Source organism: Talpa europaea, assembly GCF_964194135.1.
Source record: "Talpa europaea genome assembly, chromosome: 7".
NCBI classification, from domain to species: domain Eukaryota; kingdom Metazoa; phylum Chordata; class Mammalia; order Eulipotyphla; family Talpidae; genus Talpa; species Talpa europaea.
Window position 1 is genome coordinate 1534605 of NC_140074.1, and position 22277 is coordinate 1556881.

Sequence of the window (22277 nt, forward strand, 5' to 3'; positions counted from 1 at the left end):
CCTGGGAAGCGAGGCTACTGTCATCACCAGCCCCCCATCTGTGACCAAGGTCTGCGGGGGTGGACGGAGGGGCCGAGGGTCTGGACACGGCCCATCTCTGTGGCTGGTAGGACCGGCTCAAACAAAAGCACCTGGGACTTCTACCCACTCAGCGCTTGGTGACCCGTGGGGGAGGGCCTCCGCCAGCCCTGGTCCTGCTGGGAGGCCCCTGGACACCTCAGCCCCGCAGCCCTTCCTCTCCCAGGCCTCGGCCTCCCACCCGCCCCTGCCGCCTGGAGAAGGCAGCAGTTTGTGCCCCTGACCGTGAGCCGCGACACCACCATCACCCCCGCTTGAGCGCCCCAGCCCCAACATGGCCCCACCTCTCTGGGGGGCTGGTCTCAGTCCTGAGCGCCACTTGCCAGCGATCTGGAGAAGGGGTTTCAGAAGCCGCCACGCCTGCTCCTCTAGCCTGGAACCCAAAAGGCGAAGCCGGCTTGCCCCAAGCCCCGCCACACCGTGCTGACCAGCCCCCAGAGCCCAGAGCAAACTTGGGGATGCCGCTGGCTGATTCCAGGGAGGGAGGGTGTGAAGACGCTAACACCCGCCACAGCAGCCCTGAAGTCCAAATCTGCCCTGGCACCCCTCCCTCGAACCCGCATCCCTTGCAGCCAGGCACCTGCAGAGTTTCAGGAGTGCCCCGCGGTGCCCGTGCCCCCCAAGACAGGGCGACAGTTCTCCCTTGAGCTTGGAGACAGTGTCCTTGAGGTCCCCCCGGGGGAGCTGTCTGCCCCCCACATGGTCCTCCTGCTGCAGCCCCCCAGCCTCAGCAAGCACAGAGCCCCCCTTGGCGGTCCTGCGGGCTAATGGGTGCCTCAGCTCCCGCCTGCCGGCTGAAGACAGGTGCTGAGCAGCCTCACACCTGGTTTTCATTAAGGCCCAGACACTGCTGGCTCGGGGCCAGGCCTGGCTCGCGCGGGGTCCTTGCCTCCCTGGGGTCCAAGCCCAGCCACCAGCCCAGCAGAGAGGCTCAGGCACAGGCGCTTCAGGCTCGGGCGGGGGCGGAGGGGCTGCCTTGGCGGGCCCTGAGGGTCGAGGGCTGGGACCCCTCCCCTGAGCCTTCCTCCTGTTACATAACACCCCCGGGGGCCAGGGGGTGCTCTGCCCCCAGCCCCTGACGGGGCTCCGCAGGCCGAGGATTGCAGCAGCCGGGATGGGTGGAGGTGCCTACCTGGCCCGGGCTCAGCAGGTTGTCTCCGGAGAGGGGGGAGCGGGCAGCCAGGTGCTCGTGCAGGGGAGGCTCTGCCCTCTCCCGCCTCCTCCTCCCCTTCGCTGCCTCCCCTCCACTTCCAGGAGCGCCCAGAGAGGGGGTTCCCAGAGAGGCAGCAGCCCAGTGCCTGCTCTGTGGTGCGGCTGCCTTTATAGCTGTCGGGTAGACAGGGAGGAACTCGCACTTCCCACCAGGCTGCTACCCCGCCCGCCGCAGCCGGCCTGGCGCACACTTTAACCCGCTCCGCGCCTCTGGAGCCCGGCCAGGCCGGCCCAGCTGCCTGCTGCCTGCTCCGCCGCCACAGCCCAGGAGCAGCGAGCAGGGAGGCCGCCTTCCGGGGCCAGAACTCGGGACCCCACGTCTGCGTGCAGATGGAGCGGCCGCCAGCTGGGGTCACGGGGAGGCCGGTGGTGGCAGAGTGAACCCCAGCCTTGACCCGGCCGTTGCTGCCTCCGCGGGGCCCCAGTCCCTGACAGCGGAGAGTGGAGCCTGGAGCCCGGCTGGAGGAGGGGGCCGGTCTGACAGCTCCAGCTCGGATGAGACCAGGCGGGGGGGAGGGGCCGCCGAGGTCTCCCCGAGGAGCAGAGCCCTGAGCAGGTGGAGGGATGGAGGAGACCCAGCGAGGCTCAGCCAAGGGCTCCGAGAAGTGCCCACGGCCTCTGCCAGGCGGCCAGCACGGCGGGCCCAGGGGGGAGGCCAGGAGCTCTCTGCAGATGTCCAGCACCAGCTTGGCAGGGCACCGCGGCCTGGCAGGGCCCGAGCCCGCCGGGCAGCCCCCGCAGGCCAGGCCTGGGGCTCGAGGCCTGTATTCCTGCTGAGTCAGTGTGGAGCAGAGGCCGAGCGGGCAGGGCGTCCCACCCCTGAGCGCGCTCAGGCCAACCCCACCTCTGCAAACTGCACCTGAACAAGGGTGGCACTCGCCCCTTGCCGGCAGGCTCCCCAGGGCCCCCTCCTGCAGCACAGAGGCACTGCCCAAAGGCGGGGCGAGGGGCTTCGTGTGGTCACCTGAGCCCCTTCACCCACCCCCGTCTCTGGGCAGAGGTCACTAGCCCGCCTTCCCTGCCAGAGGAGATGCCTCCGTGGACGCTGAGGCTCGCTCTGCCCCAGCTCTGGTGGCGTCTGGCCCGAGAGAACCGCGGGGCAGGAGACAGCGGCCAGCCGGCACCCCACTCCCGGGCACCAGGCCGCCTCTCCGCTGTCCCGTTGCACAGGCCAGGGACTGACCGCGACCCCAGGGCCGTGCAGCTGGGCAGCACATCAGGCCCCTGCTCGCTACCAGCCAGGCTCCTGCGGGGATGCCAGGCTCCCCAGAGCCCCCAGGAGGGGGTTCTTATTCCCCCGGTCCCCCTGGGGCCGCGGGGATGGCCTTGGAACCCAGACTGGAAGCCAGGCCCACACTGCCCCCTGGGGTCGGCACGCTGAAGTGCGGGCGGGGAAGCTGCTGGCTGCGCGCACCAAGGGGAGCTCAGGCACGTAGGCACAGACCCGCGCACACGTGTGCACACATGCGCACACACACGCACTCACAGACACACCCCAGATCACACGCGCTCTGGGAGCCACTGCCCCGTCGTGCCTCCCCTCCTGCCGACGCCAGGACCTGGCAGCCCCGGCACAGTCCCGAGCCCGCCAGGCGTCCGGCTCCTGAGCAGCCAGGGCCAGGGTGACCGGCGGTTTCTCTTGGGGGGCCCCCCAGCCGGCTGCCTCGGCCGCCCAGAGACGGGGCTGACCCCCCCCCCGTAACCTCCTGTGGCCCGGGCCCTGGGCCCCCTCCTTCCACCCGCACCCACCCCACCTCCAGCAGTCTGCAGAGGCTCCCCAGGACACCAGTGAGCCCCCAGACCCCAGGCCCTTGGACTGCCCCCATCTGATCGGCTGGCGACCTGGGGAGACACAGGAGCCAGAGGAGGCCTGTGGGCCCTGAGCCCTTGAGTGCGGACAGTGGAGAACAGAGCATGGCAGGGCCCCAGGGGCCCGTGGTGCTGGCAGGAGCAGCACTCCATCCTGGAGGGAACTGGGGACCCCCAGGGGGGCAGGCCTCGGGAGCCCTCGGGACCACCACCTGGTCCCCGCCAGACTTACAGGGCAGGACCCCGAAGTGCCCGAGGAGCTTCCTGCCGGCCGCAGAGCAAGTGGCCAGTGCAGCCAGGGCCGCTGGGCCGGTGCCTCTCAGCCCCCGCGAGCACAGTGTCCGCCGTGTCGCCAGACCACACGGGTTTGCCTAGCGGGCACCCGGCGGCGCCAGCTCCCCCTCCCTAGCCTCCCAGGACCGATTCCTGGTCACTCCACCCGCAGCAGAGGCCCCTGCCCCCAGGGGAGCCAGGCTCAGCCAGGGGGATGCCAGCACCGATGAGGTGGGCACTCCCCCCTCGAGAATTCAGGGCACAAAGGACCACGATGTCCAATGCCACGCCGGAGGGGAAGGCGGCGGGAGGCGAGCTTAGCCCCGCTTTGTGGGTGAGGACAGACGTTCTGCACGGGGCCCAGGGTCCTTGCCCCTGCAGCGCTGCCTCCTGCCCCACCAGCGCTGGCCCCGCCCTGCTCCTGTTCTCCCGCTCACCCTCTCTGGAGCGCTGGCTTTGCACCCCTCTGGACTCACTCGGACCCTCCCCAGATGCTCTTCAGAGGCCACCTCCTCCAGGAAGCCCCCAGTTGCCTGGCTCTGTACTTTGACTTTTCCAGCTGGGAATCGCCTTCCCCTGTGTCTGGAGCCCAACAAGCAGGTGCTCAATAAGAGGGTGGGTTTGTCCCGCAGCCCCTGACCCTCCTGGGGATGAGGGTGAGGTGGCCTCTGTTCTCCTAGGCAGGACCGGGGGTGCCGTGCCCAGCCGGCCCTGGCCTGAGATGCTGCAGATGGCTGTTTTCAGGAGATTGTCACCCTGGAGCTTTCTGGGGGCCTGGGGTGGAGACGGGAAGCCAGAGAACGGGGGTATTTCTGCAGGAAGATGAGAAGGGGTACAAGAAGCCAGGTGGAAAGCGCAAAGGCAGGCTTGGGGGCAGCGGGAGCCATTGGGGGAGGGTGCAGTGGGCCTTAGGGCCATTGCTTGGGAAGGGAGGGGGCCTGGCCTGCACAGAAAAATGCGGAGCTTGGGCGAGTGTGGGGGGGACCAGAGCCACCACTGCGAGGAGGCGCCCCGAGGCCAGGCAGCCTCGACCCCCATATGCTGGCTGGCACCCTGCTGCAGCCAGACCAGGGCCCGGGGCACCCTGGGTGCCATCTGATGGCAACGCTCTCGCACCCAACAGAGACAGGCCACCGAGGACATCTGCCCAGCTCAGCCTGTGGCCAGCCAGGAGGAGGACCAGGCCCCAGGGGGCAGCCCCAGCAGGCAGTTCCTGCCCACCCAGCTCCTTGGTCCACTGCCCGTCCCCACTGTCCCCTGTTAGTCCCAGCGTCCACGCACAGTCAGCAGCTCGGGTCCCTCTGGCGGGCCAGGTTTCCTGGGGTTGAACACACAATTCTTACAAACACCTTCAATAGAGGACCCAGGCCAGAGCAGGTGGGGCCTACCTCCCCTCCCCAGGCTACTGGAGCATGGTCTGAAGGCCAGTGGGTGGGACAATCCCTGTCCCTGGCCACCTGAGGCTCCCTTTGCTGTGGCCATAAACCTCCAGGGACCACTGGTCAGGGATATTCACGGGGGGCTGTCCCCCAAACCAACTCTGCCGAGTCCCACTCCGAAGCCAGGGAAGATCCCAGACCAACCTGAGCCTCCAAAACAAAGCTGTAGGTGCCTGGGGGGCTTCCTGGAGGAGGCATCTTGGGAGACCGCATGGACTGTTTTTCCGACACTCCACAATGACGCAGGCGGCACATGCAGGGTCCAGGGCCTCAGACCCCACACTCAGAAGGGCTAAGTCTCAGCTCAGCCCGCAGGCGGCACTTGACGAGGGGCCAGTAGCAATGAGGCGTGGGAGTCCTGCCCGTACCTGGGAGGCCTAGTGCTGGACTCCACGGTTCCCACGGATGGCTGGGCAGGGCTCTGGCTTCCTCACCTGTGCAGTGGGGTGGCGACAGTGCCCCATCACTGGCAGGCGAGGGCTGCAGCCCACTTTGCTCTGAGCTACATGGAGACACTGGCCTTGCATCTTAAGCCACCATTTAAACCCAGCCTGACAGTAGCACAGCAGCTGGCCGGTCACTGCAGGCAGAGAGGAGGAAACCGAGGTTCCAGCTTCACCCCGAGACCAAGGCCCAAGCCACACTCCCGGCTGCACAGCACTGGCCGCCTGAGGCTCTCAGAGCAGGCCCTGCAGCGCCAGGGCAGCCTGTGCTCGGCACCTCCCTGGGTCCTCCCCTAACTTGGCTTCTCCTTCCCCATAAGGGGCTGACAGCTCAAGGCGGGGAGCTGGGGTGCAGAACACAGGCCAGCAGGTGGATGAAGAGAAGCAGCTGCACAGACAGCAGACCAGGACTTGGCGCCACGGCAGGCCTAGGACGCAGGTGCCCAGCTTGGGGTGAACGGCCGGATGGGGCCGGCCTCCCCGCCCGGCTCTGTCAGTCCAGAGCCCTCCAGTGCCAAACCCACCATGGCCTGGCTGGTGGGGCTGCCACACCCCAGCTCCCCATCAGAGCCTGCCTGGGGGCTCGGGGAGGACCACAGAGGGTCATTGCAGGGAGGGCAGAGGCTTATTCTTCCTCCGCTCTCAGCCAGGAGGCTAGCCTTTTCTGTCAGAGGCTCTTGTTTTGGGGGGACTGGGAGGTGCTGGGGCCCCTCTATGCCTCAGGAGCCTTGAAAGGGGCTTCTTTGTCTCCCAAGCAAGAGCTGGGGAAGGGGCATCCGAGAGTGGACAGGCCCTGACAGAACAGGCATGCGGGGTCCCAAACGTCCCTGTGGTCAGGACGGCTGGCCTGCAGAGGCAGGGTCCTGGCCCAGCAGAGACAGCAGAAGTGGCCACGACATCCCCCAAGTATGCAAAGGTCAGCAGGGCAGGTCTCTGCCAGGTGCCTCCACAGCCCCTCCTGCCACCAGAGCCCAGGAGCGCACCCCTTTTCTGCCCAATCAGGGAACAGAGACTACCCCTGGGGGGCCACCGGGCTCTGGCCCAGCCCTGCCCGGAGCTCTGGGCTCCAGGAGCCCCCCGCCACTGCGCTCGGGGTGACCTGGAGTCGCGAGTCAGTGCTCCAAGCTGGGGGAGGGCAAATGCAGCAGGTGGCCAGCTCCCTGGCCTGGCAGCGCAGACGGACAGACAGCTGTCTGGGCGTGGGGGGAGGGGGCGCCGTGTGGCATTCCAGGCATTTCAGCACCTCTATAAAACCTTGCTCCATGGCCGGGGTATGGGGAGGCCTGTGGCTACGCTCCCCAGGCTCTGACTGCCCCCCACGGGTCCCCAAACAGGCCTGGGACCGGCCCTTGCCGGTCCCCTTAGGACGGCGCCACCTGCTGGGCAGAGGCAGGATGCCACCTGGGACCCCAGGGCCTGGAGGGGAGACAGCATCTGAGAAGGCCCCCAGGGGTGCCGGCCATGTGTCCCTCCGTCTCGTCCCCTGTACAGTGGGAAGCACAGCGGCGTCCACACCCAGCAGAGGGACAAGGGAGGAAGAGAGCCTGGCGCAGAGCCTACAACGGCGCTGAACAAATGTCTGAGCGAGCGGTTGTCAGGACACGCTCTGTGCGGTGGGGGCGGCAGGGGGAGCACCCTGCTGGGGCTCGGGGAGGCTGGGGGCGCCATGCACACAGCAGCGAGTGTGCCGGGGGGCACCCGGGACAGGGTAAGCCCAGCAGGCGAGGGGGGCTGTGGAGCGGGGTGGGGGCTAGGTTCATGGGCTGGCAGGCAGAGGCCGCAGGCGGGCAGGCGGGTAGCACGTCCCCCCTGGCTCAGAGCCCACCCGGGGTGCCGGGCTCCCAGCCTGGCCAGTGCTCGGCCTTCCCCACCCCTGCCTCCAGCGGCAGCCACAGCCCTGAAACATCCGGGCTGTCTCTTCCCCTCAAGCTTCCTCTCTCTCCGCTCCCCAGGCCAGTCGCTTCCCCCGAGGGATGACCGAGGGCCATTTCAGTCATCTCGGTCCATTCAGGGCTGGACTCCCCCGGCCAGCGGGGCTGTCTGTCTGTCTCCAGGCAGCCAGGTCTGGGGCGGAAGCCACGGGCCAGCCGCTCCCACCTCCGCTCTGCACTCGAGTTCCAGCCTTTCTGCTGGGGGCTCCTGGGGCCACCCCAGGCCCAGCCACCTGTCTCCCCGCTGTGGGGCAGCCCGGCCCGGGCCCCTTCCACCTTAATCACTGCAGCACATGTGCGGTTCCTTCTTCCCCCTCCACCCTCCACCGCCGCCTCCTCCTCTCTGCCCGAGCTCACAGCCCTGGCCCTGGAGCTCACAGCTGCAGAAAATGCTCCCTCAGGCCCAGGACCAACCGCGGGGTGTCCTCCCGCTCTGAGCAGGCCACGGCTCCGGACAGCACGTCCTGGCACCTGACGCCTAGCCACGTCCCCTCACCCACCATTTCCACCCCGTGCAGAGCTGGGGCTGGGGCTGGGCTGCAGCCGAGGGGCCTGGAGGTGGGAGGGCCGGGCGTGGCCTCCCCGAGGACCGCCAAGGCTCGCCGGCCTCTAACCGAGTCGCACACAGCGGGCGCTGGTTTTCCCATCTGGAGAGGGCCGGGCTCCTGAGTGCCAGGCTGGGCTGGAGGGCGTGGGCGTCCATTCACTCTTTCACAGAGTCATTCACTCAGCCAGCCCTGGCTGGGGCGCAGGGGGCGGAGGCAGCGAGCTGCTGGGTACACCCCGCACCCCCACAACACCCCACCGAGCAAGGGAGGGTGGGGGGGCAGGGACCATCCCCACAGCCAGCAGAGGAGCCGGGCAGGGCCGAGAGGAGACTGGGTGGGTGGGTGGGGCGCGGCGGCCAAGTGGTGTCTCAGGAACGGGGACATTGCCCTGGGGCCTGCGGAGGCTGGGGCCCCAGGAGCTGGGGAAGGCTGGAGCAGCTGGGCCTCTGAGGTCCAGGAAGGAGCCAGTGGACTTGGGCCGCAGGTGCAGGGCCAGAGTGGAGGCGGGAAGAAGCCAGAGCTCGTATTCACGGGGACTTCTCGAAGGCTCGGCCTCAGGTAGCGGGGGCGAGGTCTCCTTGCGGCGACAGCTCTCCAAAAAAAACCAGAGGCAAGTGCTGGTCACGTGGGTGGCAGCTGTCAGGCCTCGCCGTGCTGCTGGACATGGGGGCTTATGGCCCTGCCTCCCTGTGGGCGCTGACACACAGCTGCCCTCGGAGCCCGCCGGAGCGGAGCAGGACCAGAGCCGTCCTGCCAGCGCCGCCCGGAGGCTCGCCCGCCCTCCCGCGCAGCCGCACCTTCCTCCCGGCCATGGGCACACTCGCGGCCAAACTGCTGCTGCCCACGCTCAGCAGCCTGGCCTTCCTCCCCACGGTCAGCATCGCCGCCAGGAGGCGCTTCCACATGGAGGCCATGGTCTACCTCTTCACCATGTTCTTCGTGGCGGTGAGTGCCGGGCCGGGCCGGGCCGGGCCAGGCGGGGGGTCCGCGGGGCCCTCCCAGAGACGGGGAGAGGAGCCGCTTCTCACCCAGCCCATGCTGGGCCATGAGGAAGGGTGGCTGGAGGCGAGAGCAGCGCCCAGAGCCAGGGGAGAGGGTGAGGGGCAGGAAACCCGGGCCTGGGTTTCCTCTTCTGAGCCGGAGGTCGCTCCGGCATCACGGCCCCTGAGGGCCAGACCGAGCCCCCAGGCCAGGGCGGTGGACGAGGACAAGCCCCTCCAGGGAACCGCCCCAGCCGCCTGTGGCTCACGCTGCCCTGGCCAAGAGGACAGAGACGGGCGAGCCAGGCCCGGGGCTCAGCGGGGTTCAGGGGCACGGCGGGCTGGGGGGCCGCTGAGCCCAGAATCCCAGGGCTGGCGCCAGCACAGGGTCCGGCTCCCGCTCCCGTCTCTCTCCGCCCCGTGGGCCCTTCCTCTTTCTACTTATGCACCCGGCCGCGTCTCCCCGAGCTCGGCCCCCTTTCTGCGCTTCTTCCCCGGCCTCCTCTTGCTGGCCTCCTCTGTGCCCCTGGGTCCCGTCTGCTCTCTGCGTCCGTCTCTCCCCCGTCCTCTGGGCGGGGTCCCTCTCAGTGTCTGGAGTCATCCCCTGCAGAAGACGCCCCCTCCCTCACGCTCCGGGTCGCTCCATGCCAGCTGCCCCCCACCACCGGCCATGCCTCCCTGGGCCTGCCCGGCCCTCGGCTTCTGCCTGTCAGTCTCCCCAGGTGCCTGTCTGATCAGTCATCTCCCCACAGACTCAGCCGTCCTTCCGTCCATCCGTCTGCCCTCTGTCCCCCTTAGTGAGCCCTGCCTGCCTGTCTCGTCCACCCGCCCTCTCTGCCGGACCCTGGCGCTCTCCCAGGCCCAGAGGCCTCTCCCCAGCCCCCTGTGAGGAGTGTGTGCCGGGAAGCGAGCGTCCCCTCAAGCCCCTTCCGGCAACAGAGCCAGACAAGCGGAATCCACCAAGCGCGAGGGTGCCTGGGCAGCCCTGGGCAGGGAGGTCCGCGCACACGTCACACGGCCCCTGGAGCTGGAGGCCAGGCTTGTCTGTAGGGTGCTCCCCATTCGGGGTGCTCCTGGAGGAAGCCGTGACCTGGGGGAGCTGGATGCTTTGAGGTGCTGTATTCCTGGGCTCCGTCTCTTCCTGTGGGGGAGACCTCCCTCGTGCCGGCACCGGCGCTACCCCAGACGGGACTTGCCGGTCTTCTACACACACTCAGGCTTCCCAGCTCCCCGAGCGCCCGGGACTGTGCTCCCTATTTGACAAGGGAGGAGCCTGAGGCCCCCGGGGCTGGAGCTGGGTGTCACTGTGGGCACCAGCGGCCTCCAGGCTCTGGCTCTGTCGGGCGTGTTGTCCAAGGCCATTTGTGAGCCCCGCCTGGACGAGGCAGTCAGCGGCAGGCGAGGAGCCGGGGTCTTGCCCTCCAGGCCCGGGTTAGACCCAGCCCCCGAAACCACAGGCACGGCCGGGCCGGCACAGCCGGGCCACCCCACCCGCGCGGGCCACAGCTGCCCCACAAGCGCTCGGAGGCCCACCCAGCCCCACCCGGCCAGAGTGGCAGGGGCAGCTGCCTGCGCTGACAAACGTCCTCTGGCCCCAGCGCCACATTCCTCCCTTCTCCCAACGCCCCGCGGGACCCCACCGCAGCTCCTGCTGCCCGCGTGGCTGCTGTGCCCGCCAGCACCTCCTGGGCCACCCCTGTTACAGAGCCGGGCAGGGCCGTGTGCCTGTCAGGGGATCTCTGGCCCAGAGCGGCCGCCGCTTGCCTGAGCTCACACCGCAGGGCCCAGAGGCGGCCTCCGAGGGCTGTCCCACCCACCTGCCCGCTGCCCCACAGAGCAGTTCCCACTGTCGGCACGAGCCCGGGGGCCCAGGGCACCTTCAGATTGCTCCACACCCCGTCCTGGGCCGGCATCCCATGGCAGAGAGACATCTTCCTGGGCGCTGAGGTCTCGAAACAGACAGCATCCCCCTACTCTGGGGCGCGGGGCCGCAGATTCCCGGCCATAAGCTGTGACCCCACAGCAGCCTGTTCCAGCCACAGAGGCACAGGGGCACAGGGTGAGGGGCTGGGGGCGTCTGGAGGAGCAGAGAGTGCTGAGCTCAGAGGGCCTGGCTCTGCCTGCCCGAGCCCCAGGAAGCCAGTGTCCGCCTCCCCCCGCTGTCTCGCAGAGATGTGAGCACCGTGATCAGGCCCCACCTGAAGCTTCCCTCTCTTGAGCTAAATGGTGGCGTCCACCATCTCCCTGGCCTCTCGCCTTGCCTTTGCCGGCACCACCCCTGAGGAGCAGCACCCAGAGGCCAGCTCGTGCTCTGTGTGGTCTGCTCAGGACGGACACGCAGTACTGTCTTCTCCCCTATTCTGGACACTGCCTGAGCTGGTGCCCCCTGGGTGCCCCCCACCTTTAGTCATCTACCATTGTAAACTGTTGGAGCCCTAAGTCCCCCCGACTTGCTTGCCTTCCCAGGTGAGCCAGGCTCCTGCCCCCCAGAGTGTCACCCCCCCACAGGCTTTCTGGCACCTCTGCCTCCTGCTGAGCCGGGCTCCCCAAGAGCCAACTGTGCCCGTCCCCCCACTTGTTTGTGCCCGTGGAAGTTGTCAAAATAATTACTTCATGTAATTAAATATTGCTTGAAGCGGGGAGGGGTGTGCGCCAGGAGACGCTGCTGTGTTCCGGGAGGAACAGTTGACTCCTTTGAAAACACACGGCACAGGCCCCTGGCTCTGACGTCAAGACTGTGCCCGCGGCGGATCACGGCCAGCAGGGCGTGGGGGATGGGGTGACCCAGAGGCCGGCCAGCAGGGCCCCCCGCCCCACCGAGGCACAGAAACCAAGGCTGAGGCTGACCGTCGGTTCTCAAAGTGTGTTCCCTCCAGCGCCAGCCCCTGGGCCAGAGAACCTCTTAAAGAGGAAAATCCCCACCTCCACCCAGACCTGCTACGTCAGAGCTTCCCATGTGACACCCCCAGGGCAGCACAATGGGCACCCAAAGGGCACGCTGTGGCCTCAGATGGAAAGGTGGGTGCAGGCCCTGGGTGTCCACAGACCCCCTCTCGGTGAGCTCAGTAGCCTGGAGACACAGTGAGACTCGTGACCGAGGCCCCACCTCCCTGGGCTTCTGTGACACCCGGCCTCCACCCACAGGACCCTCGGAGGGGAGGGGTCAGGTGCCCCCATTTTTCAGAAGGGGAAACTGAGCCTAAAATCATGGGCAACTTGCCCAAGGGTTCACAGCCATGAGGGGCAAGCCCAGGGGTGGGGACCTGGGACAGGCCTGGCTCCCCGGAGGCGGGGGTCCCGGACCAGCCAGCAGCCCCCTGTGGCTTCTCCCGCAGCTCTACCACGCCTGCCACGGGCCCGGCCTGTCGGTCCTCTGCTTCATGCGCCAGGACACCCTGGAGTACTTCAGCGTCTACGGGACGGCACTGAGCATGTGGGTCTCGCTGATGGGTGAGTGGCCGCCCCCGGCGCCCGCCCTGCCGTCCAGAGCCCGAGGCCGACTCTGTCCCCACTGGCCTATTAGGCCCTGCTGTCCCCGGGCAGAGCCAGGCCAGTCTCTGGGACGCTCGCGCAGCTCTTAGACGCCAGCCCCGCCCCACGTGTCCTCATTAAATGGCACGTCCGACAAGGCCTGGGTGGCGGATCTGCCAGGCAGGTCTGCTCACCCCTTAGGCATCTCTGCGGCTTCTCTCCCGGCCCCGCAGCCCTGGCGGACTTCGACGAGCCCAAGAGGTCGACACTGGTGATGTTCGGGGTCCTGACCATCGCCGTGCGGATCTACCACGACCGCTGGGGCTACGGGGTGTACTCCGGCCCCATCGGCACAGCTGTTCTCATCATCGCCGCCAAGTGGGTGCGTACCCCGCCCTGACTGTGACGCGCCCCCGCGGGGTCTCCGTCTACCCCTGCCCCTGAGGGGTGGGCTGGACGGTGGGCTCGGGATGGCCGTAGGGGGCCCCAGCCAAGCAGACCTGGCTTGAGTCGCGTCTGCCTCACTCACTCAGGACCTCTCCACTTCCTTTCCTCTCTGCCTCGGTTACAATCACGGTCACAGTCAGGTGGCTGGCTGCAGCTGAAGTGCTTGTCCAGAGCTGGCTTCTCACGGGCTCCATGACGTGAGCCATTTTTATTATTGTTGTTGTTGTCGTTATTAAAGAGAACAGCTGATTTTAGAAATCAGTGTCAACTCGAAAATGGCCTTAGTTAATCTCGGAAGACTTCCTGGAGGGGGTGAGACTTGAGATTGGTTCTAATGAGATGCTTTGCACGTGGCCCCAGGCTGCCCAGCACCCTCTGTTGTACCAAGGCCTTCTTGGCTGCAAGGACTAAAACTGCCCACCCTAGTGACACCCAATGCCGGCCTCAGTTTCTCTCAGCCAATAAAAGGAAACAGAGTTAGAGGAAAAGGCAAGTAGTTTAATTTGTCGACAAACTGAGGAGGGCAGCACACCCATGCCTGAAAGAGCCCGCCCTGCTCTTCAGCAGAGGGCTGGGTGTGTATACAAAGGGGTCAAGCAAATGGGAGATGGGAGAGGGTGGGCATGTCCTTTTGATGCAGGCTTGCAGAGGTTTGGGTGGGCACCAGCTTGCTCTGTTAACACCTGACGTTGAACGTCCTTGTTATCCTCTTAGGGATGTCCTTCCTTTGCCTTAGAATGCAAGAAGACAAGCTTGGTAGATGCAGCAGACAGGCATGCAGGCACCGGGTGGGGGGCAGGAAGAGAAACCCGTCCTGTCTCCCTGCATCACTAGCCCAAGCTGAAGCGTGATGGCTTGCAGGTGGGAGCCAGGACTCCATGCTGGCCCCAGCAGGAAGGAGCTGACTTAGCAGGGACTTGAACTCCCCCTGGAAAGCCCACAGGCTGGACCTGATCTCCAGGCCAACGGCAGCCCCGGCCCCAAGGTCACCTCCCTTCGCCTCCACGTACCCCCCTGCTGCCCCCCGGGGACCCAGTTCCAAGGCTCACAGGAGGCCCAGGCCAGGCCACACGCCCACTGAGTGCCTGAGCTGAAGCCAAGCCAGCGGGGCCTCAGGGAGTGGGTGGGCACCCAGGCCAGGGGAGCACAGCCCTCAGGGAAGGAGGGTCGGGGGCGTGGGGAGGGGTGCCAGCCAGCCCATTTTACGGCCACAGGGAGGGAAGATCAAGTCCTGGCGGTGCGTTTTCAGAATACCCGGTCCTACCGGCTCCTCCCCACGCGGGGGCTGGGGCCGCTCTCCTGCCAGTTGCTTAACGAGGGCTGCGGGCTCAGGGGTCAGCAGCTCCACAGAAGCCGCGGCTGGAGGGGCCCGGGCCTCCGATTCTCCAGCGAGAGCAGAGCAGGAGCCTCTCTCCCCTCCAGCTCCGGGAAGCAGGCTGGCCCAGGCTGACCCCAGCTTGGGAGAGGGGCGGGATGCGCTGGGCCGTCTGGTCTGGAGCCCATTAATTAAGGCCTGGAAGCAGAGCGCTGGTCCGATAAGGGCTGAGCAGGAAGCGGGGTCAGGGCTCCTGGTTCCGCCCTGCGACTGAATTCAGGCCGGAATTCAATTCACAGAGCAGAAGTCGGCCCCCAAAGCGGTGGGGAGCCGGTGGGGAGCCGGCAGGCCTCGGGCGGCGGACACGGTTGCTGGAACCGGTTGCTGGAACCGGTCGCTGGCCTGGTCCCTCTCTCTGGGGCTCAGATTGTGTTTTCTAGAACATTTGACATGGAATTTATGTTGGATTTTCAAGGGCGGTTGTTTCCTGGAACGAGGGTCCTTTTTTTGCTTGCAGCCTGTCCCTGGGAGCTGGGTCTGGGCCCTCGGCCCTCAGGGCGCTGGAGTGGGACTGGGTGGGGGGGGGAGCAGCGGGGGTCGATCTAGGCCAGGTCCTGACTCCAGCCTCGAAGGCAAATTCCACAAAACTAAAACCAGATACTGTTTCATGGTTTGTTTTTTGGCAAAAACTGCCCTGACCCAGAGTGAGGCCACACGCGTGCAAGGGGGTGTGCAAGGGGGTGTGTGTGTGCAGGTCTGCTTGGATGTGTGTGTGCAGGTGTGCGTGCATGAGGTGTGTGTCCTCACTGCACTCGGTGGGGCACACGCAGTTAGGGGTGCTGCCCCCACCCACTTGGGCTGCCACCATTTTTCTTGCTGAGACCCTACGCCTCCTGCACCCTGTAACACCTTGGCCCCAGGCGGTGGTTTCCAGGGTGTGGACCTGTGTGAGCGTCACCTTGTCAGGTCCTGAGCCATCTCTGTGAGTGCACCCCCCGTGACCACCCCACCGAGCATGGGTGTCCAAGGACCCGCAGGCCTCACACGCCAGGCAGGCAGCCCTGGCAGACGCTCCCGCGAGTCCGCGGCCTACACAGCCCAGGCCGGGCGCTAGGCCCCCGAACCCCTGCTGTAGAGTCATCCCGTCAAGTCTCCTGGGACTCTCCTCTGGGGGGAGAGGGGGAGGCCTCAGGGGTGGCTTTTCTGGCCCCGGGAGGCAGGCACAGCGGGGTCCTGGCAAGGCCCAGGGGTTCCCAGCCACTCACACGGGCCAGCTCTGTCTCCGGCCCTGCAGCCTGCTGCTGCCCAGGAGCCCGCCCGGTGCCCTAAGAGCCTCTCTCCCCGCAGCTGCAGCAGATGAAGGAGAAGAGGGGGCTGTACCCCGACAAGAGTGTCTACACCCAGCAGATAGGCCCTGGCCTCTGCTTCGGGGCACTGGCCCTCATGCTGCGCTTCTTCTTTGAGGTACCTAGGCCGGGGGAGGGAGGGCACAGCATCCTTGGCCTCTGGAGCCCTGCCCTGCTTGGCGGGGGCTGGTGGGCTCCCCTCTCCTATAGCATCTCACTCCGCATACAACTTCCCTCCCAGGCAGACGTGTCCTGGCCTCAAACCCTGGTGGGGTCCATCCTCAGCACCCCCAGCATGGCTGGGCCTGGAGCTGGGGTCACAGGGGCCTTAAGAGCCCTTGCACTGAGATGAGGGCCTGGAGCTGGAACTGCTGCTGAGGCGGGGTGTAGGGGGAGAGATGGAGGGGTTGTGGGGCGCCCAGCCTCGCTGTGGAGGCGCAGACCCGGACTCCCAGGCCCTGGCCAGGACAGCACCTGAGCACCATGGTGGGTCCTGACTCGTCTGGGCAGTGTGCGGGGTGCTTTGGAGGAGGGCACGGTTTAGCGGGGAGCACCCCAGGTCTCTGGCAGGTGCTGCGGCAGCCAGGCAGCCAGCAGAGGCCCAGAGCAGGGCGGGGGAAGGGGGCTTGGAGGAGGGGCCGGTGTGTGGGCCGGGGGAGCTGCAGCCACCCCTCCCGCCCGCAGGACTGGGATTACACCTACGTCCACAGCTTCTACCACTGCGCCCTGGCCATGTCCTTCGTCCTGCTGCTGCCCAAGGTCAACAAGAAGGCGGGCAGTACGGCAGCCCCTGCCAAGCTGGACTGCTCGACGCTCTGCTGCGCTTGCATCTGATTCCGCACCGCCCCCACGGGGCCCCGCGGCCGCCCTCGGCTCCAGCCTGGAGAGGGCCCCAGACAGACGGCTGCCTCCCGGCCTCCCCGCCCCGTCCAGGAGGGCTGTCTTCTCACATCCCGAGGGCCCGGGTTGCGCAGAGCACCCCGCTGTGCCAAGTGCTCTTCTGTTTGTTTTGTCTTTCCCCACCCTCCCTCCTGCCCCCTCGGCCCCTCTTCCTTCCTGCTCCTCTTGACCCAGAGCCCGCGGAGTCTTTCTTACTGTCCACTAGTTTCTGTAAGATGTACCGTATCAGGCCTCTGCTGCGCCCGTGTCCAGCGTCTTTTGGTCATTCTGCCTTGCTTCATTGGCCACGAGGCCCTCCGTTTTGCTGGAAAAGTCTGCACCCCCTCTTTCCGTATGTCTGTGCAGCACCCCATGCTGTGGACACACCCCATCTCAACCCGATCTTCTGCTGGAGGACACCTTGGCCACTCGCTATTATAAATAGTCCCACATAAACACCTCTTGAGAGCCGCGGGGTGCAAGGGAGAAGGCCCAGCCCCTGGCTTCCTCTAAACAGGCCAATAGTCAAACCAGCACCAGATTGAGAAGAGAAAAACTCAAGGGAAGTTTAGGGGTCACATGTCCACCTCCAGGGCACAGGGTGGCCAGCATGGCCAAGTCGCGCTCCCAAGAGGCTTGGCTGATGCCTCCAGCGGCTCAGCAGAGACTGCGGGGAAAGCAGGGGCCAGTGGGGAGCTCACTGGGGACAAAGCATGTTACACTGTGTCTTCTCCATTGAAAAGAGACAAGGAGTGAAAGAGTTAGGATGCTCCTGGTGCACCCCAACTTTACAGAAGTTGACCTGTAAATGTTTTTTTGAAAAGCACCCTCCACCAGCCCTTAGAGCTGCCCCCATGAAATCAGCCTATGTCAAAAGGACATATTGGGGGGCAGATTTGGGCTGTCCTACAGAACCTACTTCCTGGACTTCTTTGGGAGCTAGAAGGGGAACAGAACTCCCCTCTTTCTGCTCCAAGACCTTAGAGCTGACCTCCCTCGCCACATCCAGAAGCCCAGCCCAGGTCCGGGCTCGAAAACCAGCCCACCCTGCCCCGTGTCCTCCCCATGGGCCTCTGTTTTCTTGTGAAACTGGTGCCACCACTTCTGTCCTGTGCCCTCAGCCTGGAGATGCCCCCATTTGGAAGCGGGGCTGGGGGCAGCTATGGCCCTGCCTGGGGCCTGCCAGCTTCCTGGCCACCTCTCTGGGGGGCTCCCAATTGGTCTACTTTAGTCACAATCCCTGCAAGAAGCCCCAGAGGTGTTGCCCTTACTGCGGCTGGATACCCCGTAGTGACCACTCCTTCTGGTCCTGGACAGACGTCTCTGCACAGAGCAGGCTCTTTCCCATCCCAGGACCTTGGGGTGCCTGGCTTGTTCTGGGCCAGGGCTGGTGGGTGAGGGCTGGTCTCTAGGCGGGGTCAGCCCCTCCCTCTGAGCCCACAGGTGAGGCCCCGCCCACCTGGAAAGGTGGGTTTGGGGCAGGTTCCCTCGCACAGAGGCCCGTGGGGCCCACGGCAGGCTCACTGGTCTCCCACCGTGCAGTGGTGGTCAGCCGGCCCCAGGGATGGCAGAAGCAGGCCCCCCAGACATCATCTCACAAACCTGAGCCTCTCCAGCCACCCCAAGACCGGAAAGATTCTGGGCACACGTGTCAGACAGGAAGTTACCTGCGCCTGTCTGCGCCTGTCTGCATTTCCAGGAGGTGTTTCCACCCAGGTGCTGGGTACCCCAGAGCCATGCCACACATACCCCAGGGCACCGGGCAGAGCTGGTTCCTGCATGTCAGATGGCACTGGCTCCTTGCCTAGCTCTGGGGCTGGATCATCAGTCACCAGCGCCCCTCCTCAGGACCGCCGGCCTGTCCCCATGCAGGCGCCCCACGGGCTGGCTCCATGCCCCCCAGGGAATAGTGGATCCATCAGCTCTGATCTGGCTGGGGAGGGCGTGCACCCACACAGTCACTTGCACACACCCACACCCACCTGCCCCCAGACAGCCTCCCATACATGCAGGGAGACTCCCAGTCTCAGCACCTGATAGGGAAACATGCAGATTCTGGGACCACCAAGGGGCTGAAGCAGGTGTCTGCACGGGGGTTGGCCTCTGCCCATCCCCCTTCCCCCAGCCTGACCCCACCCATCACCTCCCTCCCACCCCAACAGTCCCCCATAACAGCCCCCCATCCAGGAGCACACCCAGCTCCCAGCTCCGCAGAAGCACACAAAAAACTAGAGGTTCACAGGGGGGACAGGGGAAAGGGGGGGTCTGCAGGCGCCGGCCTGCACTAGCAGGCCACTCGCTGAGCCGCTCTGATTCCTGCTGCCGTCCGGGAGCCCCGCCAGGACTGTAAGTCACGGACAATTAGGCAGCACACTGCAGCCCTCGGCCCCATCCGGCACTCAGCTCAGACCAGCTGGGCCCCTCCTGGGCGGTCGGCCCCTGGCACCACCCTCGGGTCCTGAGCCCGCTTCGCAGATGAGGATGCTGAGGACAGGACTTGGGTGTCCTTGGTCACTGGCCCTGAGTTGCTGGTGGTGCCCACCAGCCCACGCTGTCCTCTGCTGACCAGAAGGCCTGCTGTGACATCTTAAGGCTCGACCAGGGGGACAAAGGGGCACAGGGGAGGAGCCACCCCCAAGTGCCACCCCACACCTCAGGAAGGGCCACCACGTTCAGACCTAACACGTCTACATCCCGAGGGTCTCCCTGGACCTGACCCTGAGAACATAGCACCGGTGCCAGGACCCCAGCACTCCTGGGGCTCCGGGCAGGACGCCCCTTCCTCCCACCGGGGTAGGCAGCGAGAGGCTGAGTCCCGAGAGCTCCAGCTGAGCGCCTGGCCCGGGGCGCTGGATACCTGGAGGTTCTAGAGCAGCTGAGGCCGCCAGCGTGGGAGAGACCCCCGCTGGGCCTCCAGGTGTTGGAAACCCGGCCGGAGCAGCGGCTGAGACTTTAAACGCCCTCGATGTGAATGAATTTCAACTTAAACAGCCGCCTGAGCGGGCCCGGGGACGAAGAGGCTGCCCACGACCCTGGGCCTCGGCCAGTTCGGGTCTCCTCACCTGAGACTCACGCGTGCTGACAAGCGGGTCACCGTGCCCCGGGAACTGCCACGTCACAGGCGTCCTGCGTGTTAGTGGGCACCATTCCGTGGCTAGCGCAGCCGCTGGGGACAGTGAGGCGGCTGGAAACAGGAGGGCTGGGGCCGCCCGCCCATGTGGGTGCCCTGTGCTGGGCATCCCGTGCCGGGCGTCCTGGGCTGTCCTGCGTGTAGCCAAGCACCAGGTGGGGGTGGGGGGGAGGTGGGGGGTGTTGCAGAGCCGGGTGCTGGCTGTGGACCCCCCAGCCAGGACATGCAGGGCGGGGGGCAGGATGGCGTCCTCCCGATCCCGGGTGGGGAGGTTAGCGGCCTCCTCTGGGCCTGGCCACACGTGGGCCTGGGCTGGGCACCTCCGCGGCCCACACGAGGAGCCTCGTAAACATTTACAACAACGTGGACAAAACAGCGGCTCCGCCCAGAGCCGAGCCGGGGAGGCTGGCAGGCCGGGGCGCGGCGGGGGGGCTTTCGTCGCAGGCCGTGTGCGTGAGCCCGTGGCCCTGGCCGCGTCTGCTGCTGAAATTTCCTGTCTGTTATTCTCCTCACCGCTCAGACCATCTGAAACCCAAAACTTTTATTGCTCCTTTTAAAAGGCTTCGCGCTCCCATCTCCCGTCTGCCCTGCGCCTGGCCATGACGGCTGTCGGAAGGGAAGCTGCCTACCGGCAGGAATCCATGGCCGGCCGCCCGCCAGGTGCTCTGCGGGGGGTGGGAGGGGACGTGCAGGAAAGCAAGTGAGGGGCCGGGGAGGGCCGGGCAGGCGGCGGGCAGCAAGGCCGCGGAGGCGGCTGCAGGCCTCAGGGGTAGGCGGCGTGCAGCCGGCTGAGCTGCGCTGGGAGTCGACACAGCGTGCATCCACCAGGCCTGGCTGCTGTCCTGACTGCCCCCCATGCTGCGCCCTGGGGTCCGCTCCTCCATGGCCCACTGTCTTCACCCCTCATGGCAACAGCGGCCCAGCCCAGACAGCTCAGGCCCCCCTGTAAACAGTCAGAGGCGGGCTGGACTGGGAAGGGGTTAAGAGTGTACAAAATGCAGAAAGAGGAGGGCCAGGAGCCGCGGGTCAGGAATAATGGGTCCCAGCTCCCTCATCTCCCAGTGCTCGCTGCCTCGGCTTCCCTGTTGGCCGTACTGCCCACCTTCGGGGGCCAGGGAGGTCACTGTGCGTAGAGCAGGCATGAGGCTTTTCCAGGGAGTCACTGTCATCTTGTTGATCCGTGTTCATGGACAAACATGGATCTAGAATGCAGGGTCTGCAGAACCCACATCGGTCCTCACCTTCGGGTGTATTCACCCCAATTATGGCACCCCCATTTCCCGAGCAAACAAAATGCTTTGAACCAATTATCTATTATAATGGATTAAGGAAGAAAGCCAGAAAGGCTGCCTGGAAGAGGCAGGCTTAAGGTGGAAGCTGGAAAAGCAAAGTGGACCGAGCAGAGCCTGGTTCTTGGGTCTGGCATGTGATGGTGTCACCGTCCCTGGTTCTGAGCGCCAAGTGGCTCCCCGAGCCCTGTGGATTCATGGGGTGCAGCCAGTCAGCCTCCCTGCCTGTGCAACCCAGGGGTGCAGACACCGGAGGAGGAGTGGGGGACATAGGGGGTGTCGGAGACTGCAGGAGAAGGGCAGGGCCCAGGGAGAGAGTGGGGAAGGTCAGTGGGCCCTGCAGGGGCTGGTGTGGCCGTGGAGAGTGGGGTCCCCAGGGCCCGAGGGCCTGCCGGTCAGGCCCTACTGCCGAGAAGGTGGGCAGAGCAGGGGACAGAGATGTGGGCCTGGAAAGGAAGGGGCAGTTGCCCTGGGTGGCGCCGGCAGACCGGTTGCCCTCTGGAGCTCTGCCTGGGCCGCCAGCCTGCGGGGCTTGCCCTGGCTGGGAGGGCACAGGGATCACGCCCAGAGCGCCTGTTTGCACAAAGCACAGAGCCAAGGCCGCCCTTGTCCCCCGTCACTGGCTCCAGTGTCCTCTGAGGAGCGGCGGGGGTGGGGGGGCAGGGGATGGGGCTGAGTCTGCCTGGCGCGGGGCAACGGGCACCACGTGCCAGCAGGGCTGGAGTCATCCGCCCCGAGCCTGAACGGCCAGCGCTCCGTGCTGGTCTTGGGGTGCCCACGCTCGCCGACACCTCAGGAGTGCGGTGGCTTTGCAGTGTCTGCGGAGGGGCAGGCTCGCGGCTCCTGACCAGGCCCCCCTCAATGGCTGGTAGTCGGGGTGGGGCTCAGAAACCCCAGCCTGGGGTGGGGGCAGGAGCATAACCTCCACGCCAACCCCGATGAGTGGGGAATGACGGCTCCGCCCAGCCACCAGGGAGCCCCCAGTCGCAGGAGACTGAGGTTTCCCAGGGGGCAGGCGGGCGCCGGCCATGCCCACCCAAGCTCAGGGCCAGCTGAGCGGGCCTGGCTCTCTGGTAAAGGCCAGAGTGTGCAGAACGACGTCCAGGCCAACCCCTCCCTGCCCTCGGCACCCCTCCACCCCCGCCCTCCCCGCCCTGCCATCCCCACCCCTCCCCCTCCCGTCCCCGTCCCCCCTCTCTCCCCGCCGGCCTCTCAGGCCTCCATTGGGTGTTTGCCGAACAGCTCGGCTGCAGGGCCCTCTGGCCCAGGGCTCTGCTGGAGCCCGGCTATCACGGCTGTGGCCACATCTGGAAGATGTCTGGCAGGAGCCTCCCTGTGGCTGATAAGCCCCTGCTGGGCTCTGGGAAGCTGCCGACCCAGACCAGCAGCCCTGACTCAGGGCGGCCGGGGCAGGGGACAGGGCTGCTCTCTGGCCTGCAGCCCGCAGCCAGTTCCAGAAATCCCACGCGGTCGGGACGAGAGCTGCCACACAGAGGTGACCCCAGGGCCGGCGGGGACTGGCTCCTCCTACAAAGACCCCCTCGTCCACGTCGGCGTGTCCCAAGGACCTCCCGACCCAAGTGGACCATGGGGAGGGGCGTTCCCAGGGGCAGCCGCTCCCCTCTGAGCCTGTCCTGGCCGCAGACGGAGAAACAGGTGGACAGAGAGCATCGGGCTCTCGACCTGG

General features: G+C 66.3%; 1 protein-coding gene across 1 annotated transcript; it reads left to right on the plus strand.

Annotated features, from left to right (window-relative positions):
• Window positions 1-8543: 8543 nt before the first annotated feature.
• MYMK (myomaker, myoblast fusion factor) lies at window positions 8544-16126 on the plus strand (the record flags this gene model as incomplete). The annotated part of the gene is made up of 5 exons (XM_084238810.1): window positions 8544-8678; window positions 12049-12163; window positions 12418-12566; window positions 15294-15410; window positions 15977-16126. The coding sequence occupies 5 exons, from the start codon at window positions 8544-8546 to the stop codon at window positions 16124-16126; spliced, it is 666 nt and encodes a 221-aa protein (XP_084094936.1).
• Window positions 16127-22277: the final 6151 nt, after the last annotated feature.